General features: G+C 42.8%; 1 protein-coding gene across 2 annotated transcripts in view; it reads left to right on the forward strand.

The window, feature by feature from the left end:
- The first annotated feature begins 15,315 nt into the window (after positions 1-15,315).
- The window catches only part of PIK3R3 (phosphoinositide-3-kinase regulatory subunit 3), a 243,370-nt gene continuing 235,647 nt past the window's right edge, over positions 15,316-23,038 (forward strand). The window contains exon 1 of one of the 2 annotated variants that reach the window (XM_053392565.1): positions 15,316-15,942. In XM_053392565.1, coding sequence (XP_053248540.1) covers positions 15,624-15,942 — 319 coding nt within the window. In that variant the 5' untranslated portion in view covers positions 15,316-15,623. The remainder of the gene's footprint in view (positions 15,943-23,038) is intronic. The other variant, XM_053392566.1, reaches the window with a different exon arrangement.

The raw sequence follows: 23,038 nt of genomic DNA on the forward strand, positions 1-23,038 counted from the left end.
TAATGGCAATTATTAATTCTCCTGAATTAACAAGGCTCTGGATAGTTATTTTCATTCAGCTATTTGGCATCAAATGCTTGTATTGCACAATTCTTGGCTTGCAGGGGATTGGAGCAGATGATCCTCAGGGTTCCTTCTAACTCTCAGGTTCTATGAATAACTAAGATATTTGGAAAAGGCATTTTTTCCAACAAAATCTCTCTCTCTCTCTCTCTCTCTCACACACACACACACACACAGGATCTGGATGGATAAGATTAATAATTTCTACTTTCACATGCAACCACCACTTTTCCTTGAACAAAAAAGGTTGAGCTCTGTTTTCCAATAAGCCTCTAAGAAGCGGGAAAGAACAATGGATTAATCAAAAGCGACTCCAGACAGAAATGGAGACACTGTTTTGAAAACACAGGCTCAGACTGAATAGTCCTTGTATGCTCTCTCTTGTTGTGAATGTCGGCATTTCTGTGATGAGAATTCAGCCAAAGGAAAATGAACCTGGCACAAATGTTAATTATAACAATTCGGAGGAAGATGAAAATTATAAAAGCTGAGCTTAGCCAAAGAGAGTAACAATTGCATTTTGGAAACAATGGGTTGTCTGGGAACAGATGAGAGATGGAACAAGAAGATACCCACAGCAGACAGATGCAGCTGTGCTGGCACGCTTGCTACCCAGGCTAGCCCAGAAAGAGAGGCAGTGTGGAATATTTGAACCACCCAAGAGCCAAGGTCATATTTGGCAAGTTCTGTGCCATAATCTGCAAAGCAGTTCTTGTATCTGGTAGCTTTATTTTATTCAGCTTTACTTTTCTTTTTTAAAATGCCCTTTCTCTGTTTTCCCTCCTGTTGGAGCTGTAGTCTGAGCTGAACAGGGAAGCAGGAGGTGTACGATGAAGCTGGGACTGAAGAAATCTTATACCAGAACACTGCAGGGTTCAGGATCACCTCAGGAAGACTCCAGCAAAGCTAGGCCACAACATGAAGTCCCCTTGTAGTCTGTTCTATCCAGGACGCTTTTATTTTATTTTATCTATTATTACATTTATATCTCAGCTTTCCTCCATGGAGCTCAAGGTAGCATATACAGTTTTCCCTCTCCCTATTTCAACTCCCACAACTCTGTGAGATAGGTTTGGCTGAACTGGCCCAAGGTGAGCTAAGGGGGAATTTGAACCCTGGTTTCCCAGCTCCTGGTGCTGCACTCTAACCACTCCGCCACACTATGACCAGCTCGGGATGGAACAACTCCCACACCAGGAAAAGTTATGGCATTTGGGACTGTTAGAGAAAAGATGAGTAAGAGTTGGGGGGGTAGCAGTTTGTTAAATTATGCATGGATGGAAAAGTGGAGAGAGAAAAGTTTTTCACCTTCTCTCATAGCACTAGAACTCGGGGACTTCCAATGAAGCTGAATGCTGGAAGATTCAGGACACATAATAGAAAGGAGTTCTTCACACAGGCTATCCATAGTCACTAGCCACAATTGCTGCGTTATCCATCCACTGTGCCTCCACTATGCCTCTTGAATGAATACCAGTGGCTGGAAATCACAAGTGGGCAGAGTGCTATTGTGCTTGTGGGTTTCCTGCAGGCATCTGATGGGCCACTGTGAGAACAGGAAGCTGACTGGACGGGCCACTGGCCTGATTCAGCAGGTTCTACTTAGGTTGCTGCATTAACTAGACAGGAGGTCACTTCATGTCTTGCTCCCAGAGACAACCAGACAGCCTCTGACAGCTTCAGTATGCAAGTTTGAATTTCTCCTGCTCATACAGTTGAACACTACATACACTCCTAAGCCCTATCTAGCATTAGCAAATAAACAATAGCTCACCAAATCAGCAGTCCTTTCTGGGAGACTGATCAGATCTCCACAGGGTCTCAGCTTCCCTCTAACATGGTCATACTTCTCTCTCTTTCTCATGCCAAGAACAAGGAAGGGGTTTAAATACCTTTCAGTCCAGTTTGTTGACCTGTCCAGTCTAAACTGTTACATACAATATTCTGGTTCAGACAGGTAACACTGCAGGGCAATGACCCAAACATTATACTCATGATTACATCTTTCTTTAATAAAAGTACCACTACTTCACAACCAATTTGCTCAAATACATAAAACAAGTTTTACAACCAATGAAAACACGATCTTATACAAACACAAAGTAATTATAAGACGGCTTCCTACTGATGAAAACTAGTTAGAAGTTTGCAAATGAAACTGGCCACAATTCTCCTTCCCAGTCAAAGCTGCAGCTTCTGCCACCGATCTGTAGCAAAAAGATAAAGAGCTGGTCCCTGTAAACAGCAGCTCCTCTTGAGTAGTTGCCATACTGATTATGTTACAGAAGATGCAGTTTCTCAAAAATATATCAGTACTGTGCATGGACCCTTAAGCCACTGAAGATTGATGTGCTGCATCTGGACATCAGTAGCAGCTCAATAATTAATAACAGCTTTCCTTCCCCCTGCTGATGTAAAAAAAAAAGCATTGAAGTGGAGGAACTCTAAGTCTTAAGAATTTTGTGAAGGAAGGAATGTTTGGTGTTTCTTCCTGTGCAGCCCCACCCCTTTGGTCTTTCATGGAATAAGATGATACAGCATGCACACTCTCCCCCCTCCCGCAAGCTGTTCATATCTGTGCAGTTTCATTAGTGTCAGATTTGTTTCTATTTGTGTAGACACCAGAAGGAAATGACAGGTCATTGACAAAGGTATGAACACCTTTGCAAATGTGTTCACACCTGGCTAGAGGTCTAAGGACTCCAATATTGGTGTGAAGCTCGTTTGAGAAACAGTGCGTATTTTATAACAAAGTACAGGGTAGTTTAGCATTTTGGATAATGTCGCATGAACGCAGATTAAAAACCCAGCACTGGAAATGCATAGTAAACGGGAGTGTGAACATAGCATTGACTGCAGCAGCCGAGGTCCTCTGTGCTGTTCTGTAACCTCATGACTCCAGGTATTCTCACGCTGCATTCAGTGGCTTGCCTGACTGCTGTTTTTGTAATGTCTGCAAGAATACTGAGAAGCTGCTGCGGGCACTGGGTGTGTGTGTGTGTGCTTTAACTAGCACACACCAGTTATTTGCAATATGGCCAGTTTCACTGTGATTTACAACACACAGCTGCTTTTGCTGGCGAGTTAAGCCAAATTAATCCAGACTTTGCTACTTGGTGGTTAATAAGCAAAGTAAGGCACTGTGCTCCACAGATTGGGGCACAAATTAGGCAAGGGGAATAGTTGTTTAACATCTCTCCTATGGGTGGAGTATGAAAATATATTGAAATAGCATTAATTATGAGTAATAAGAAGAAGAGTTTTGATTTGATATCCTGCTTTATCACTACCCAAAGGAGTCTCAAAGCAGCTAACAATCTCCTTTTCCCTTCCTCTCCAACAACAAACACTCTGTGAGGTGAGTGAGGCTGAGAGACTTCAGAGAAGTGTGACTAGCCCAAGGTCACCCACCCAGTAACTGCATGTGGAGGAGCGGAGATGCGAACCCGGTTCACCAGATTACAAATCTACTGCTGTTAACCACTACACCACACTGGCTCTGGGGAGTAAAGGGGGGGGGATGCAAGGCCCCTTTTCATGACCATATCTCTCTGTGTGGAAGTGTGGTTTTTCATCAGCTTCAGCCATGAGAACACTGACAGTACTACCCACACAAGCCACTGTAGACCAGGCTGCTCAGCAAGCCATTCTCACAGTGTTCTGTAAAGAAGAATCCACATTGACTTTGGTGCACATTGGTGCATGACCACTTTGACACATGTCAACAGGCTAGCATGACTTTTGCAGCCCTGAAAATGAAGCTGGAGATCTGACAAACCTACATGAGGGAGCAAATAAACTAGGACATCTTCCACTAAGCATAGTCTCCTGTTTTGTCCAAACCATGAATCCATGATTACTGGAACATTTTGGGTTTTTGAGCTTCATATAATTAGGCTCACCAGTACAAAGGTATTCTGCAGCCCCAGTATTGAAGTCCAGCTCTTGAGAATGCCAATCTCACCTTCTGGACCATTACAGAATCAAGCAATTCCTATTTTTTAACTATGATACACTGGGTCTCAAACCTACCTGGCAGATGAAGTCCCATCTCTCAACCCTGGAAACCTTTACTTGTATGTACGCAAGTGTTTATTGTGTGGTTACTCCATAGTAATGGTTGTAGCTGTGGCAAGCTGTTCTGGAAAAGCATGAATATTTTATTTTTATTTTTACATTCCATGAACTAACTGGGATTGCTCCCTTCCTGCAAGTTGAGTCATGGTACTGCAAGCCGCTGAGAGGCTCAGAAGGAAGAGTCATGCTCCTTTCCTAAACTCTTCCACACTCTGCTAGCACGTGTCAGGAAAGTGACCAAGGCAATTTCCATTTCAAACCTGGGCTAGAAGCCAGTGTATGAAGTACTGAGTTACTTAAACACATTCTAGGTTGCATATTGCAGGGGTCAGGGAACCCCAGGGATCAACAAGTGTCAACTTGAGATAAACAGTCTTTCTTTTTTAGTTTAGCTCTCTCTCCTCAGATGGAAAGCAAGTCTGTTCATGTTACAGCCCATATTAATTTAGAAAATGATGTTGCATCCAGTGTTGGTCGTTCTCTCAATCTCATTTGAAACAGAATTGCTGTTTCCTTCTTTCTCCCCTTTCTGTGAAGAGTGTGCAGGGAAGAAAAGATAAAGATCTTTGCTTTCTCACCTCTGTAATGTGATGGTTCGTTTTCTACCTTCCCCTATACATTACATCAGGTTTACGTGCCCTGCTGCAGCGAAACATTTATGGTGTTCAAACACTAAGCCTTCCAAATGGAAAAATCAATTGGTGTGATAAATGGTTCTTGGCTGGGTGAATCTAATGAGCGAGTGACAGGTGTTACAGCAGGATTACTTTTACACATTTTCCAGGGCCAACTTAGCCATTCACTTACCATCTTGTCCCAGATGAACTGCATTTATACAACCATGGGTTTTCCCTTGAACAGCTTTGCTGTGGATCTGTAACATCTTGAGAAGTAAATCAGTTGCAGAAGCAATACTTTATTAATTATTAAAACACCAAAATGAAATACATAGCTTGCAGTACAGCTTGAGCAGACAAGGTGTTTTGACTGCGACAGCTAAACATTTGTTCAGCACCTACAGTGTGCTAGGCTTCTTGGATGTTAGTGTCCCTGAGCTAAATTGAAAGACGGATTTCAGGAAGCATACACCTACATTGCAGTGACCAAATATCTTGTTAACATATTACTTATACAGTGATACCTCGGGTTACATTCGCTTCAGGTTACATACACTTCAAGTTACACACTCCGCTAAACCAGAAATAGTGCTTCAGGTTAAGAACTTTGCTTCAGGATAAGAACAGAAATCAGGCTCTGGCGGTGCAGCAGCAGCAGGAGGCCCCATTAACTAAAGTGGTGCTTCAGGTTAAGAACAGTTTCAGGTTAAGAATGGACCTCTGGAACGAATTAAGTACTTAACCCGAGGTACCACTGTAATGCAAATATCTTTTCTTTTTTAAAGCAAGTAATTCATCCCAGTCATGTCACAGGAATGAAATAAGGAAACTGTGTGCTCGCCTGTTGCAAATTAGAAAAAAAGAATTCATAACACATCTATTAGCCTCTGCAAGAACAACTATTGCTAGGACATGGAAATCGTTACAATTATTAACTATGGGCCAATGGTATCATGCAATCTGGCAAACAGCATTATTGGAAAAACTGACACAAAAATTAAAAATAGCAAGAGGGCAAAAGGAGCGCAACAATTTTCATGCAGTCTGGTGTGACTTTATTGATTACACAAATAATGAGGCATATGGTAGTACAGTACACATAGTTTATAGCATGGCCTGGCATGCATGAAGTACATATTTTATTTTATTTTCTCTTCAGTCCTTTCCTCCCCCTCCTTCCTATAAATTCTAAATAAGTAAAATACCTTTTATTTATGGCCACCAATCTAAGCAATACATTTCACTATACAACATTTCATATCTGTAATAATTTTGTATCTATGCTTTGACACAACTTTGTCAAAATATTCAGAAATCTTTATCTGTGTGTTGTTGCCAGTCCAGTCAGCTTTTTGTGCATGAAATGGGAAGGAGCACACCATTTTGTTCTTCACCTCAGGTGGCAAAATGTCTTGGGCCAGCCATTTTGACAGCTTTCATGATATCCATGTGGTACAAATAGGTTCATATTCTGCTCTTGTCTCTGAACATTTAGCTATGCAGCTTGTTATTTATGACGACACAAATAATAGCAAAAGTCACATTTAATTTTGACCATTTAAAAATAAGTACCTTTACGTTTGTTTTTAAAGTGACAACTTACGGGTTAATTTACATGCTCTGTTGGTCTAAACTGCATCCATAGATACAAGGAGACAAGGGCGTGTGTGGAACAAAGTGTCCCATATGGTCATCATAGGCAATATCAGGACACTTTGGGGAAAACTGTTGCCAAGAGCCACTGTTCTCTCCTGTCATTCTGAGTGCCTGAAGATGATTTCTGAAAGAGCACTTTAATCTACCTGCCATATCTCTGAACTGAAAAAGGGAACAAAAGCTCCGAAGGCGAAGCCAACAGAATTGTATTTGCCATGGCATTAAAGCAGCTCCTCTTACCCAGGATGCCTGAGAGCTTAATCAGTTGCAAGCCAAGCACCAGCCTGAACAAGAGAAACTCCACATGAATGCAAAAGGAGAGATGAATCTTCTTTAAAGAGGCTAGAGGATTATTCTCCCATTTTTCTCTGCAGATTCTGAATACCCACTAATGTAAGCCACAGGAACGACTTAAATCGGAATATTTTGTGCCAGGCTGAAATGTGCAGCTTGATCACAACCAACAGCCATAATCAGATGCCACATAATAAACCAGAAACCTGGAACTTTTGTTCCTAGCTCTTATTATAATAGAAATAGACTTGATGTGTAGTATCAGTACAGTGGTACCTCGGGTTAAGTACTTAATTCGTCCCGGAGGTCTGTTCTTAACCTGAAACTGTTCTTAATCTGAAGCACCACTTTAGCTAATGGGGCCTCCTGCTGCTGCTGCACCGCCGGAGCACGATTTCTGCTCTCATCCTGAAGCAAAGTTCTTAACCTGAAGCACTGTTTCTGGGTTAGCAGAGTCTGTAATCTGAAGCGTCTGTAACCTGAAACATATGAAACCTGAGGTACCACTGTATATTCATTTATATTCACACTCCCTCCAGGTGCTATAGGAGCCAACTCCTAGGGGCCAAGGGCCAAGGGGGCTGCCCCCCCAAGTTGATGGGCACATGCCATTCAGATGTTGTGTGTGCACCACATCATTTGATCAATTATGTGGGGTGGGGCTTACCTTCCGCCCATATTTTATTCAAGTTGGCGTCTCTGCCAGGTGCCTTAAGGCAGCTTACGCGGTCCAGATGCTTCCTAATTTGTTCCTAATGAAAGAGATGAAAAGTAATGTTTCTGAAATCAGTTCTGATAGACAACTAAGCCACTCATGGGGTTACAGGAATTACTTGCAGCCCACTTTCACAATCTGTCTGTTGCCTACTCCTACTGTTCAGATATAATGAGAGAAAAACTCTCCTTTTTGCCGTATTTGTTTTTTTTTATTTTTATAAAATATTTATTGAAATTTTACAAAAACATAGATTTACAAAATACAAAAAGAAAAAGAAAAAAACATACAAAAATACATAAAAAATAAAAAATAAAAATAAAAATCCAAAAAACAAATGATACAAAAGAGTTAAAAACAAACCCATTTTTTGTAACTTTAAACTCATTAGCTTGTTTCCTTGACTTCCTCACACCTCCCCTTTTTGTATTCCCATTTGAATAATCAAATCAGCAAATCCTTACCCTCTTTCGTTTATCTTAACTCTATATCTTAACATATTATAGCTCTATATTTTCATCCATTATCAACTCATTTTTGCATATTCTCATTAACTTTGTTGCTAGTGCCTCTTATTTTCAATCCAACATCATTTTTAACATTCATTAATTTTACAGTGTTTCTGAAGATAGTCTTTAAATTTCTTCCAATCTTCTTCCACCAACTCTTCTCCCAGGTCTCGGATTCTGCCAGTCATTTCCGCCAGTTCCATATAGTCTATCACTTTCATCTGCCATTCTTCCAAGGTGGGTAGATCTTGTGTCTTCCAATACTTTGCAATGAGAATTCCTGCTGCTGCTGTTGCATACATGAAGAAAGTTCTGTCCTTCTTTGGCACCAATTGGCCGACTATGCCCAGGAGAAAGACCTCTGGTTTCTTCAGGAAGGTATATTTAAATACCTTTTTCATTTCATTATAGATCATCTCCCAGAAAGCCTTAATCTTTGGGCACGTCCACCAAAGGTGAAAGAATGTATTTTTTGCCGTATTTGAAGGTTAGCTCATACTGAGCTAAACAAAAAAATATGTCATTAATTGGAGGGGAAATTGAATTTCAAAGATTGGCATATTAAGAAGAAAAATATACTGTTGTCAAAGGTTATATATAACAATTTGAGGAACCATACAAAATCAAGTGCAGCAGAGATATGCAACAAAATATGCCAGAAGAGATGTTGCAATTTTTTGGATCAGTACGGGTGCTTGGGTTTCAAATAGCTTCAAAATTAGTATTAAATGGCATCAAAATGACATTTATCTACATGGGAATATTAAAAATATATATCCACAGGTGGTAATAAGAAGGCTAGTAAATAATGGTGGTAGGCATGGCTAATCAACTCTTTTCCCTACAGATGCCTTTACATTCATTGGCTTATTGACCCCTGTAGCTTTGTAAAACCCATCACACATATTCATGATTGAGACAATATTATATATTTCAACTCCAGCAGGAAGCATGAAATAATGAATTTGAAAAGAAAGGAAAACAGAATTACTCACTAGTTGTTTGGCAAGCTAATCACATAATAATAAAAATAAAAATAAAAATAAAAATAAAAACAACAACTGTGGATTTTGATACCACGAGGAATGGATGATCACCAGTAACAGAATATTTGATAAATAAATTGCTAGTCTCAAATGATGAATATCATTTCGTATAGAAATGAAGAATAAAGCCAGTAATAAATAAATAAAGAGAGGATGCATGTCAATGCATGCAGCTAAATAATAATAATAATAATTTGTTATTTATACCCCACCCATCTGGCTGGGTTTCCCCAGCCACTCTGGGCGGCTTCCAACAAAATAATAAAATACAATGCAATATTAAAATTGTATTTTAAAATATTAAAATACAACATTAAAATCTCCTGCACTGTGCATAGTACCTGTTGAAATGACTTTGGACTATATTTTTTTTGTTCCCTTCACAAAAACTGGTTGCGCAATTTGGCACGGGGGAAGGACTCACTGTCCCTTCCTTGACTCCTCTCAGTCAAGGAGTGAGCTGCTCTTACAACAGGATGGGCTTTCCAGTAATAGGTACATCTAATATGGTGCTAATACCTGCTCTAGGATTGCAAACCTTGATGCATGTGGTTGCTAAGATACACTTAATGTTCCTTAGAAGATTCACTATCAAACCAGACCTCTGGGTAATTTCATCCCATTCTGGTACACTCTGCTCTGGTCGGGAGTGCTAATAAATAAGTAGCAACTTTAACATCGCTTCGCTTTCAAGAGGAAAAAAGCCCTCCACACCAGGTGAAGGAGCTGTAAAGATGAATATACCTAATTAACTCAAGGCTGAAGGAAAATGGAACACAAATAAATGAGGCCTTCTTCTCTGGGCCAATGCTGGTTTTAAGAGCAATGGCTTGTCAAAAGCTATATTAAGATAAAAATCGTAATTACAGTGGTACCTCTGGTTACGAACTTAATTCGTTCCAGAGGTCCATTCTTAACCTGAAACCGTTCCTAACCTGAGGTACCACGTTAGCTAATAGGGCCTCCCACTGCCACCACTGTGCTGCCACCATGAGATTTCTGTTCTCTTCCTGGGGCAAAGTTCTTAATCCGAGGTCCTACTTCCAGGTTAGCGGAGTCTGTAACCCGAAGTGTTTGTAACCTGACGTACCACTGTACCAGACACCTCTTGATTAATAAACCATTGCCCCAAATACAATTTTACCAAAAGTTGTTAGCTCTTGCAGGTTTCTGGAAAGGGTGTGGGTGGAGGGAGTTGGTGCACCACCTAGTGTAGCACATCACCTGTGTGCAGGTTAAGCATATAGGAAGCTGCTTTCTACAGTGGTACCTTGGGTTACAAACACCTCGGGTTACAGGCACTTCAGGTTACAGACTCCGCTAATGTGCCGGTGGCGTGGCAGCAGTGGGAGGCCCCATTAGCTAAAGTGGTACCTCAGGTTAAGAACAGTTTCAGGTTAAGAACGGACCTCCAGAACGAATTAAGTTCGTAACTAGAGGTACCACTGTGCTGAGTCAGATACTTCTATCTAGGTCTGTATTGTCTAGACTCTACACTAGCTGGCTATGGGTCTCCAGGGTTTCAGATGGGAGCCATTCCCAGCCCCATGTGGAGATTCTGGGGGTTAGGAGTGCCCACTGCTACAGTAATGGACCTTGGCAAGTACTCCCAAATAATGACACCTGAATAAGCCGCCCCCCAATCCACCATGTTATGACTGTGCGTGTTCCAAAATGCTTGTTTTCCTGAATCTACTACGAGTTTAATCTAGACCAGGAAGTACTGGTTGCTGCCTCAAATTTAATGAGAATGCTGTATTACTCTCAGCATCTGCAATCTTGCAATACTGTCACCGCTTTGTACCAAACCAGCTGCATTTGTGCGGTATTTTGCCCTTTTTCTGTAACGCCACACCATAATCCTGCCATTTTACCAATTCCATGATGCCCAGTGTGTCCTAAAGTCAAATGTACATGAGCTAGGATGGCAAAGCGGTTCTGTTCTTAAGAGCAAAAACCCACCATGCACTGGGAGTCTGAGCAAAGAAGAAAGTGGAGAAAAGCAGAAAGGGTTTTTGTTTTTTTAAGATGAGCACACAATCAACAATACCGAAAGAATGACAGCAGGAGTGTAACCAACCAAAAAGGCTGTCAGATTTTTCAGAGTTCGGAAAACTAAACTGGAGGCGAAGTTTGTCCTCCATGTTGCTATTCCTCATCACTGCTTCAAAATCTGGAATCGTCTTCCAGCAGGCCCTTACTCTTCCAGTTTACAACACAGGGACCATTGGGTGGGAGTACTACATGGCTCCCCAATCATCCCTTCCCTCTGACATCCACGTGCTGAGTGTGGATATCCGAGTAAGAAAAGCCTATCTGTGCAGTGTAGATATAGCGAGTGAAAGCGGCTTAGGTGTTAGACCTTTTCTGTACTGTCCATCAGTCTGGAAATTCATCACAGTGAAAATGAGACATGGGCAATTTTCTCTCTAGCTGACACGTTGCAAAATAAATTGGGTTGTTGGCTTTTGTTTTGTTTTTTCATGGCAGTTTAAATCCAGTAAGTCTTTGTTCATTCTGTCCAACTATAACGTATGGAAATACAAGGGATGTCTCATTTGTTATTCCAAATGTTAAGTTGCTAAAAGACATGCTGGCACTGAAAATTACTCTTTCAGTTCCAACATTATTCAGTTGTAAGGAGCCCCTGGGATTAATTGACACCATAATCTCTTCTTGCTCAGGTCTTTCTTTCTCAACCAGAATTTAAAATAATAATAATAAAGGTCCTTGTCAAGGGTCTGACAGTAAAAAGACTAAAGGGGGTGGGATTGGAGGGTGGCAAATGTGTGCTCATTCATCCTTGCTTTCTCTACCACCTGCATTATAATAACCATTCAGGGGGGAAAACCACATGTCAATAAATAAAGCTGCTCAGAGGTTTCAAGCTGCAATGTCAAATATCAGCAAAAGTGGGAGGAAATGTAGTCCATCTGAAGGGTCACAAATTCCACATCAATGGCCAAAGGAAGACCTCCCCAGCACCCAGGTCCAATTCATTCCAGTTAGTATTATTTTCAAGCTTGCTCAACAGTTGCATAATGGCAGGGTTGGGCTGGCAGCAATACAAGCGCAGGCTGCTTGGATCTGAATGGTTGCCTCCTTCAGAATGAGAATAGTGCAGTCAACTTTGTTAATTTTACTCATATGCTGAAATGTAAAAGAACTCATTCCATTCCCACTATCAAATTGTGCAGCTAAAGAGGAACAGGGAAGTAGCTGCAATCTGTCATCTAAATCCGTGGAGAAGTATGCTTTTAAATTTAGTTTTGTAAGTTACTGATTTTCAAGGTCTTACTTTTATTATAAGAAAGCAAGGCTGGGTGTCGACATCACCTTGCTGACAAAGGTCCGTATTGTTAAAGCTATGGTTTTCCCAGTAGTGATGTATGGAGGTGAGAGCTGGACCATAAAGAAGGCTGATTGCCGAAGAATTGATGCTTTTGAATTATGGTGCTGGAGGAGACTCTTGAGAGTCCCATGGACTGCAAGAAGATCAAACCTCTCCATTCTGAAGGAAATCAGCCCTGAGTGCTCACTGGAAGGACAGATCGTGAAGCTGAGGCTCCAATACTTTGGCCACCTCATGAGAAGAGAAGACTCCCTGGAAAAGACCCTGATGTTGGGCAAGATGGAGGGCACAAGAAGAAGGGGACGACAGAGGACCAGATGGTTGGACAGTGTTCTCGAAGCTACCAGCATGAGTTTGACCAAACTGCGGGAGGCAGTGGAAGACTCCTGTCTGGCGTGCTCTGGTCCATGGGGTCACGAAGAGTCGGACACAACTAAACGACTAAACAACAAGGCTGGGTGTGTGCAGGCAGTGATGTGGGCAAAGCCCTGCCAGCAAATGGGGCAAGTATTGTTGGTTTCATCCAGCCTTCTTTCCTTTCCCACTAAATCTGCAGAGGGGGGAACCTGTGGTCCTCCAGATGTTGCCCAGTATCCCCGGCCCAATAGCCACGATGGGTGGAGCTGATGGGAAATGAAGCCCAGAAGTATCTAGGGAGCTACAGGTTAGCCATCCCTGCATTCAGATAAAAAGGGGCACTGACCAATAAGTGGCTGGGGATGTGCTCTCGGTGCCTACAGCTTGTTCAGGACTGTTGCCCATCGGGGAATTTCTCCAAAAGCACAACCATGCGCGATTCCACGATCGTCGTGCCGTCCCCCGTCCCCCCAGCATTTTCTGCTAAGATGCAGCGGCGTGACAAACAAACATTAAAAGCCTCCGAGGAAAGTGACAAACCTGCCCAGTGAGAATTGTATTACAGGAGCCCAAACATAGAATCGTAGAAGTGGAAGGGATCTTGGAGGGTCATCTAGCCCAACCCCGTGCTCCTCCGTGCAGGATCTGCAATGCAGGAGGGCTGCTGCCGGGAAGCCGTTCAGCTCCCGCTTCTTATCTGGGGTAAACATACCCAATCTTATGCAAATAGGTTGCAACCCTTGGGGTTGCGGCAATCCTCTGCACGCTTCCTTGAGAGTTAAGCACTGAAGCCCGACTTAAGGGAGTAGCCATACATTTTTAAATAGCAAACTCTATTGCTGCTGCATTCATATTCGCCGTCACTTCCTACAGCAGTGCGGCATGCACACGTGCACATGTCTCTTCTAACACCCGTTCACGAGTTCCCGGAATGAAAGGGTCAAGTTTCCCAGACGCGACTGTGCACAAATGCAGCTAATATCGCCCCCGGGCTGCGGAGCGTGCAGGCTGCCGCTGCGTTAGCCGAATCGCTGCTTCTACTCCCAAGCAACTATGCCTAGAATAACCCCCATTGCCGCGTGGCTTCCTGCCCCTAGAGCGCCCTCTTCCGCGCCACTGAGCAAAGCACTTTTGTTCCACGGGATGCGGACGATTCGCTCCCCACGTCCACTTCGTATCTATCCCCTTGCGCTCGCCCAGCCGACGCTGGCGGGGCAGCGAATTAAAACGTCTGTCCGATGCACGTCCTTCCTTCCTTCCTTCCTTCCCTTTTCTCCCATTCTCTTTCCCAGCTTGAGACTTCATGTCACCACACAAACCTCCTTTTTCCTTACTCCCATTTTCTTTCCTTCCTCCCTTCTCTCCCCCACTGCAGAGCTGCCTGGGCTCTCTACATTTCAGGCAACCGAGAGGTGTGTCTGCTGACATCACCAAATAAATCCTGCTCAGCAGTGCAGGGGTGTAAAATTGTTTTCAGGCAGGCAGAGGATGGCGGTGGTGATGCACAGCGTCCGGTTGCTACAACTGCCTCGGAATTACTATGCATAGAAACGGGGGGGGGGGGGGCGGAGAGAGAGGAGCTGGCCGCCGGCAACTTTGGGCCCCACCCTTCTTCCGCCCTCCCGTTCCCCCGCTGCCTTTTGCAGGGGACATCCAGAGATTGCGGGCGGGACGCCGGGCGCAGTCCGCGGTCGGGAAGCGCGCCTGCTTTTTGTCCCCTCTGCCCTTCCCTCCAGGTTGCGGCAGCGGGCCAAGTTGTAACAGGTGACACGCATGGAACTCGAGGGGTTCCGGTTCCCAGAGGCTTTAGTGGAGAGTTGCCTGTAAGTCGATGGGTAGATGAGTATGCTTTAAAATGCACCCCCGCGCGCGCGCCGCATCTTGCTCCTTTCTGTTGCTTAAACAGGCTGCGCTCAGGCGATTTGGGAGGGTGGAAACTTTCGTTGAATGAGTCCCTGGACTGAGGTTTGCATGCTCCGCGTAGTAGCCTCATTTGCGCAGGATAGATTTGGGGTTTTTTCTGGCCTCCCAGTTAAAACGCTGCTTCAAAATGCAGCGAGATGTTACCATTTGAGTTTGTTCTATGGGACCCTTGTTTGGGCTGTGGTCCAATAAACCTGTGGAGGTGTTGGTTGGGGTGGGGGAGCTTCTTTCTGGGGTTTATTTCGAAAGACATTCTCTGCTTGCTCTTCGGTGATTGTAGGGTCTTCTCTCGAGCACGCTGAGCTTTTTGGGGTTGGGTCAGAGGTGGGAAAATGCATTTGTACCCTTACAAGGTTACCAGCTGGCCCGAAACAGGTGTTAAGAGACGGGACCATCTTTCTCATGTGCCTTTAACAGCAGCTTCATCTGGCTTTTCACAGCCTGGTGTGGAGAAAAATCTTTTTCATGAGATCCTCATGAAGCCATCCTTAAAAGGCACAGCTACAGAGACTGACTGAAAAGCTGGCAACTCGGTGTCTTTAATGAAATCATTAATGTCACTGTCTTACTCTTACAGCAGAAGGCGCTGCCAGGGAATCTGCTGTTGATACCAGACTTGGAATCTGCAACTGCCTGAACAGAGAGAGGAGGAGACCTGCCTTTTTTGTTTTTTTGTTTTTTGGTTCTCTGCCTCATTAAGTTGTTCAGCTGGGAACTGGCGGTACTTGTAAAGATGACCGCAGATTGATGGCCTGAGTTTTGCAGACAGTTGAGCCCTCAGGGTTTGCTTGCTTCTGACATCATTCCTTTGTGAAACAAGGAGTTGTGTTCAGGGAGTTGAAACCAGGGGGAGCCAGTGGAAGGGCTACAAGTTTTTGCTTTTAAAAACCCAGGCAACTGCAGTTCTCTATCCCAGCCCCTAGTTACCTCCTTCCATCTTCTCCCAATGCCTGTGAAGATGCACACGACTGTCAAGTTTTTGATGTAACTCGGGAGCCTCCCAGCTTTCTAGCCATGGCCTCAGTGGATGGATTGCAGTACCGTGCTCTTTATGAATATAAGAAGGATCGGGAGGAAGACCTGTCTCTCTGTCCCGGAGACCTGCTCACCGTCAGCAGGGCAGGGCACGCCTGTGTGGACTATAAGGAAGGGGATGAGAGAAACCCCCAAGGTTGGCTTAATGGCTTCAATGAACGTACCAAGGAATGGGGAGATTTCCCAGGCACTTACGTAGAGTACTTGGGTCCTGTGAGGATTGTGGCTGCCACGCCTAAATCAAGGCCCAGACCACTGCCACCAATGCCAACTGGGGCACCTTCCAGTAACATATGGGGTGAGTTCATATATATATATATTTCAAACGAAGTGTTTCTGTATGAGGCATGAAATATAGTTTTCCAGAATTATGGCAGTATTTCCTAAGCGTGTGTCCTTCTGCAGCAAGCTGAAGAGGGCTGTGCTCTCTAACTAGTTGGCCTTGAGCCATGCACTGAAGTTCATAGGACTTTCTCAAGCTCGACTTCGGTTGTCTGTGCACATCACTCCATTAATGGGAGCAGGGGGAATGTGCGTTCCCAAGAAACTTTCCCTGTTGAAATGTTGGCTTTGCTACTGAAGTGAGGCTTTCTTGAAAGCCCTATGATTTTACAGTTTATGGACAATGTGGTTTGAGAGCCACGTTCTCCCAGAGCGTGATTTGTGTGAACCACTCGGGAATTTGAAGCAGGGCAGGCCAGTTTTCCAGCTGGCGTGTCTCTTTTTGTGTGCAGGGTAATCATTTTCATGTGAGCAGCAAGTCACATGGCTAGCCAGATATGTGGATGCCTGTGCTGATGGTTGGGAACAATGTGTTTATACTGGGATGGGAATGGGGGGGGCGGGATTAGGAAGCCGCTTCTGGCTTTTGTTTTTATGAGAAATGAGGCTGACATTCAGAAATGTTCCATCTCTTTGAATTGTCCAGATGACTTGTATTAAAAAAAAGTCTGCTGTTAATTAAAGGAAGGGCCAGCAGTGCATCTTTATTTGAAATATCTACAGAGGATCTTGAGGGCCATTTGAGAAGACAGAATCTGGAAGGTGACTACTTCAGACCCAAGTGTTGCTGAAGGCAGTACAGACTTTGCATTTCACCCTGGGGGAGCTGTGCTCCCATTGTGTGAGTGTGGGAGAGCTGTATTCTCTCACTCTTCAAATCAGTATTCCAGCCATGGGATTGATAATGATCTATAAGATCACATGCATGAGAGAAAATCGTTTCCACAATTATTTTTATTTTTTCAGTGTATAGTCCAAATTATGATTGACAAGTTGTTCCCCAAAAGCTGCATGCAGCTGTAAATTCTCTTCAGACAGGTATAGCTTTTATTTTAATTTTTCAATACAGACATCTTTACCCTTTGTGACTGTAGGAATAAATTGAGTATGTTTGGTGGCAAAGAAAAAAAGCGGGGGGGGGGATGGCCTTCGGTGTTAAGCAACAAGTTGCTTACCTTTGTTGGAGCTGGGGGATGTTATTGCAAAATATATCAGGTAATGCTAAGTCTGTGTTTTAACTTGTGGATTCATTGTCATTTTTTTTGCTACTTGCACAGTGGCAGGGATCTGAAGAGAGAGTGAGCGGATAGAGACACAGTTGGGACTACCTAAGGGCATTTGTGGACAGCATGGTCTGTGTTAATTCAGCACTTAGCTCTTTGCACTCATGTAAACCAGGTCTAACCCAGGGTTAGGAGACTCCTGCAAATGTGCTGGCAGTAAGCTGCGCACTGTGGCCAATGTGAACTCCATAATGCAGAGCAGACAGATGGGCAGTTGGCCCAGGCCCACCAAATCCTTTGGAATTGCTTGTATCATTTTTATTTTATTTATCCTTCTCTTCCGCCCACGGAACACCCAGAGAGGATTACAAACCAGGGGTGGGAGAGCAATATGTTAAAACAATAGTACAACAAAATGCAACATCATAACCACTCAAGGCCCACACATTTTTCTTCCCCAACTCACGTACACCACATAAATATGAGCTAAAGTCTCCTATTTCCTGCATAGAATTTCCATGGTAGATATAGATGTGCTTCAGCTACATGTTAGCAGGTGTATAAAATTAGGTGTTTGTGCCCATTAAAATCTTACATGAAACAGCCTTTAGAACAGGGGTGGTGGTGTGTATGCAGTGACTATGGACTTTCAGGCTGCTAGGTTTTGTATGAAAAACGTACAGTGTGTATTGCTATGCGGGGAGTGTGCAGAAGGGCAGAGAAACTGTCTAAGCAGGAGTATTTGGTGGAGCTAATGATTTTGAAGTGGCTCCAGTATTTAATCAGAGCAATAGCAGCTGTGTTGATCCCATGGAATAAAATACTCAGAGCGGTGAGGCAATACCTTTTATTGGACCAAGCAAAACTCGATATAAGAAACACATTCAGGTTAACACAGCCCTATTCTTCTTATGCAGGCATATAGACAAGAATAAAAGATGAACATTATACTCCCAGGCTGACGTTAACCCGTTAGAGTTGAGTTGAAAACAAAGGCATAGAATGTTTAACTTTAGAAGAGAGGAAACTTTCCTGTCCCTTGTTTTGCAAATCTTCACCTGGTTTATGGCACAATCTTATACCTGTTTACTTATAGGTAAGTCGCACTGATTTCAGTGAGGCTTCCCAGGTAAGTGGATATAGGGCTGCAACCGTAAATTCATCCTGGGCATGTAATTTGTGGTGCGTATACTAGCCACATGGCAAATCACCCTATTGCTGAGGATGTGAATCTTAAAAAGAATTTATTGCTTGGCCTTGGACTCTGAATGGGAGGGGGGGCGTTACTGGTTTGTTTGTTTGTTTGAGAGTGGGGCCCTAAGCTATAGCTTGTTTAGCTTATACGTAAATCCGGCGCTGCATATTTATGATGTTTCGGGGCTACTTCTGTGTTTGGTGTCGCTTGGACACCTGTAAACCATTTCCTTCCCTTTACCTTTTAATTTGTATACCGCCTTTCTATATTACTAAACACAAGGCAGTTTACAGCAACAAAATATACAACAAAGAACACACACTTTATCCCATCCAATAAAAAAAAATCATAACAAAATAACTTTAAAATGGAATGACTTATATCAAATAAATATTCAATCATCTATTAGAATATAATAGTACACAGTAAAATTAACTCTCAGAACATCAGCAAATAATAATTAAACATAATTTCACTCTTAACAATTATAATAAATAATTACTAAACTATTATCAATAAAAATAACAATGCATAAAATACCACAATGCTTACAAAACCATGTAAAAGGATCAAATTGAGAAACAAAGACATACAACTGATAACTTTTTAAAAAAAAAATCACTGAACTCTTCTTTCCCCAGCTGTTTCTGCTGTTCTTAAATCTATGGCCAGCTCAGCTGGGCTTAATTGCAAGTGGGGAAGGCGAGGCTTTTCTTCTTTGCACTTCCTTACTGAGGAAGCTGACTTCTGCTCAATTATTTTAGAGTTCTTATAGGGTTTTTTGGGGGTGGGACTTTTCTAAACAACTTCCGGCCAGGAGTACTGTGGACAGCAGGTTTGAGTTCCCTTGTCATTTTATGAAACATCAGTTGTTGCCTGTAATAAGTATGATGCCTTGAACCGATTATTCCTAGTCATGTTGATGTGGCGGAAGAGCAGGATTAGGTCCTTAATATATGCTGCTTTCAGGAATATGAACAAACTTAGTTGGTCTCTAAGGTGCTACTGGACAATTATTTTTATCCCCCCCCCCCCCCGCGTCAGACCAACACAGGCTACTTACCTGAATTCATTAATATAATTATTTTCAGATGAAGTGTTGATGTGTATGCAATTCTGTTAAATAATCAATGCCACAAACTTAGGATGCACTGGGTAGTCAGTAAAAAGATTCAGGAAGTCTCTTATTAGAATATCAGTAGTTAAACAGGACTACACTTTTGCTCTGTTTCTTTTTCTAACCCTGTCCTTCTATATATACACACATACCGGGGAGGAAGCTCCATTGAATTCAGTGGGGCTTAGTTCTGAATAGACCTATATTGTATTGTTAGAGACTTTGCTTTGTAAAAAAAACCCCTGTATTAAATGAGACAGGATTGTAGTGAATAATTAAATAGAGCAGAATATTGACCTGATACGTTGTATTCAGTGTAGCATTAAGTGAATATTTTAATATTGCCCGTAGATGCCAATGTACAGTATGTACTGGTTCTCATCTAGTGCTTTTAACAGTAACTTCATACATTGGAATTCAGCCAATTAAACTTTCTTTTAGGTGCAACTAAAGTGAAGGGGAAAGCTTAATTAATTTGTGCATGTCAGACTGCTACTCCTTAAAGTTGACAAATCTTAGTCTGCCTGATGTTTCCCCTTCCAGCTAGATATTATCTGGTCCAGAACTAAATTGCAGCACAAGGCCAGTGGCTCTGTTGTTGCCTGGGAATTTAAGAATGCTCAATTGATTGCACGTTTTATTTGCTGGGTTCCTAAGCCCAATATGGAGTGTCTAAAACAGGTGACAGGAATTGATGGACTGCTTTAAGGTTATGGATTCCTCCTTGGGAAGAGTGGAGTGCGTAACAGTTTCATTTTTATAATGCATTTTTAATATCTTGCCTATTGCTAAGCACAATGCCTTTGTCTGATCAAAGGTAGTTAACAGAGGTTTATGAAGAGTTTTGGCCAAGGGGTAGACAGGATAACTGGAAGTGTGAAACTGCTTTTTGTTTTCATCACCTCATTCTCTCTGCAAACTTTTGACTCTCTTGCTGATTATGCATCAGCTGTTTTATCATGAACTTGGTTTTGTTGTACTTAAATCGATTTTATTGTATTTATAGTTGTTTTACCATGAGCTGTTTTGGAGCAGGAGGCTTCCCAGGGACGAAAGGTGGAATATAAGTGTCATTAATCTATCTATATCTATATCTATATCTATATCCATATCCATATCCATATCATCTCCACACACACTTATATAAGTTTCTGTTAATTTTTCTTAGTTCTTGGATGCTTTTGCCATACTCCACTCTGAGCATTGGTACTTATTAACTGTTTGAGCTGACTGATTTGCGCGCGCACACACACACACACACACACACACACACACACGGAACTCAGAGCAGATTGTTTCCTTTAAAGAGCTGCTTGCCAGTTTAAAGAGGAGACTGGGCCTCTGAATTGGAATGGACAAATAAGTTAATTTCTGGTCTGTGTGACTTTCACATGCGTTCTCATAAGTGCATTTCTGCACTAATTTACAAAAAATTTAAAAATCACATGAAAATTTGCATCTAAATACATGTTGTTAAATGTGTCTTCTCTCAAAACACACATTTCTGAACAATTTTTCCCTAGAAACAGGCATTTCTAAACGTACTATACCTCAAAATCCACGGGTTTAGATGTACAATGGTACCTCGGGTTACATACGCTTCAGGTTACATACGCTTCAGTTTACATACGCTTCAGGTTACAGACTCAGAAATAGTGCTTCAGGTTAAGAACTTTGCTTCAGGATGAGAACAGAAATCGCGCACCGGTGGCACAGCGGCAGCAGGAGGCCCCATTAGCTAAAGTGGTGCTTCAGGTTAAGAACAGTTTCAGGTTAAGTATGGACCTCCGGAACGAATTAAGTACTTAACCCGAGGTACCACTGTATTTTATATTGTTCCTGAGCTAAAAACTGTGTTGCAGTGTTGAGAGAAGTGTAACATTTAATGTGCAGCTATTTTCTGATCCACACCTTAACCTTCAAAGGTGAGGATCAGGTCAGCTTGTATCAGAATGTGTAAAGATTGAAATTCTCAAGCCATCCATTCATCTGAATCATTGCACTTCTCCAGCAGCTCCCCTCTCACAGTGCACACCCACAGTGCCTTGCTCAAGGCGGCATATGTCTGACATACTTTCTGCCTTGGGCCGTGGTGCTGGTTGAGTCATACCTTTGCTATTGTGAACATATGGAGGAATTCTAATGCTTCATTGGTCACAGAGGTTGTTAATCTAGCTGTGAAAAAAGTGGTTCCTAACTGCAGCCAAAGTGGAGACAGCCACAAATTGACCTCAAACTGGAGCTCTCGTCATGATTTTTTTCTCCCTAGAAAAGGATCGCTGAGTTTGGGACCCTGTTCCTCTTTTGAGGGCCATCCAAAAATGTAGGTTTCTTCTGTTCTACACAGTTATTGCCATAGACAGCAGGATGTATGGTGCCAGATGGGCCATTGAGTATATTAAAATATGTGGATAAATAGGCTGTACCCCCCCCCCCCGCATCTGCTCCAGTGTGAGAGCCAGTGTGGTGTAGCGGTTAAGAGTGGTAGGCTTGTAATCTGGGGAACCGGGTTTGCATCTCCGCTCCTCTACATGCAGCTGCTGGGTGACCTTGGGCTAGTCACACTTCTCTGAAGTCTCTCAGCCTCACTCACCTCAGAGTGTTTGTTGTGGGGGAGGAATGGAAAGGAGAACGTTAGCCGCTTTGAGACTTCTTCGGGTAGTGATTAAGTGGGATATCAACTCCAAACTCCTCCTCTTTTTCTTCTCCACTTCTGTTCCTCTAATTCTGTAGCTCTCTTCATCCCCTTACATTCTTTTGCATTTGTACACCTCTTAAGAGTTCACAACCAAATTTTGTATGTTGGTTCCTGAAACCAAAGAGCAGATTTTCTTCTATGTTTAAATACAGTTGGACACCATATGGAATCAAGATGGTGGGCTGAATGAACCATTTGAAACTGCACTGATTTTTTGTTTTATTAGAATTCCCAAGCAACACCAGCTACCAGGTTGCTAGTTGCTGATAAAGGCACCTCTGCTCTGCCCTTCCTTGGCTGATTTTTGTAACCTCTTCCTTTTTAGTGTGCCTATGTGCACACAGTAAACTTCCCCAGCTTCTTCGGCTCGCTTAATTCCTCTGTTATTTACATAGTAATGTATACAGAAGTTGCTATTTGGGAAGTGGTATGATTCCTAAAGATTGTGGGTGGAATGTAGTGCTAAGTGAACATCACATCAATGCAAGGATTTCTGCTTGCATGTGCCCCCTAAATCTGTTCTATGGGTTCCTTTATGCCTCTGGAGCAAATCTGGAGAGGCGATGGGGAACACCAAGTGGGAAGAGAGAGGGGCAGTGATTTGTGATTTTGTGCAAGCAAAAATCCTTGCACTGATGGGATGCAGTAGTTGAATACCACCCTGTGGGTTGTATCCAACAGAGTTCTACTTAGTGGGCCAGGGTAGACTGGAAGGAATGGGCCTAGGTTAGTCATGCCCATCCCTTTCAGTGGGTCTACTTTGAATCCAACCCATAACCTTTAAGAGGTGGGGCATACCACCTCCCAAAGAGGTAGCATCTTCTCTCTACGTCACTTTTCTTACCTGCCAAAGCAGCACATGCAGGTAGGCTGAGGGGT

The sequence above is a fragment of the Podarcis raffonei genome, chromosome 6 (genome assembly GCF_027172205.1).
Source record: "Podarcis raffonei isolate rPodRaf1 chromosome 6, rPodRaf1.pri, whole genome shotgun sequence".
Classification (NCBI taxonomy): domain Eukaryota; kingdom Metazoa; phylum Chordata; class Lepidosauria; order Squamata; family Lacertidae; genus Podarcis; species Podarcis raffonei.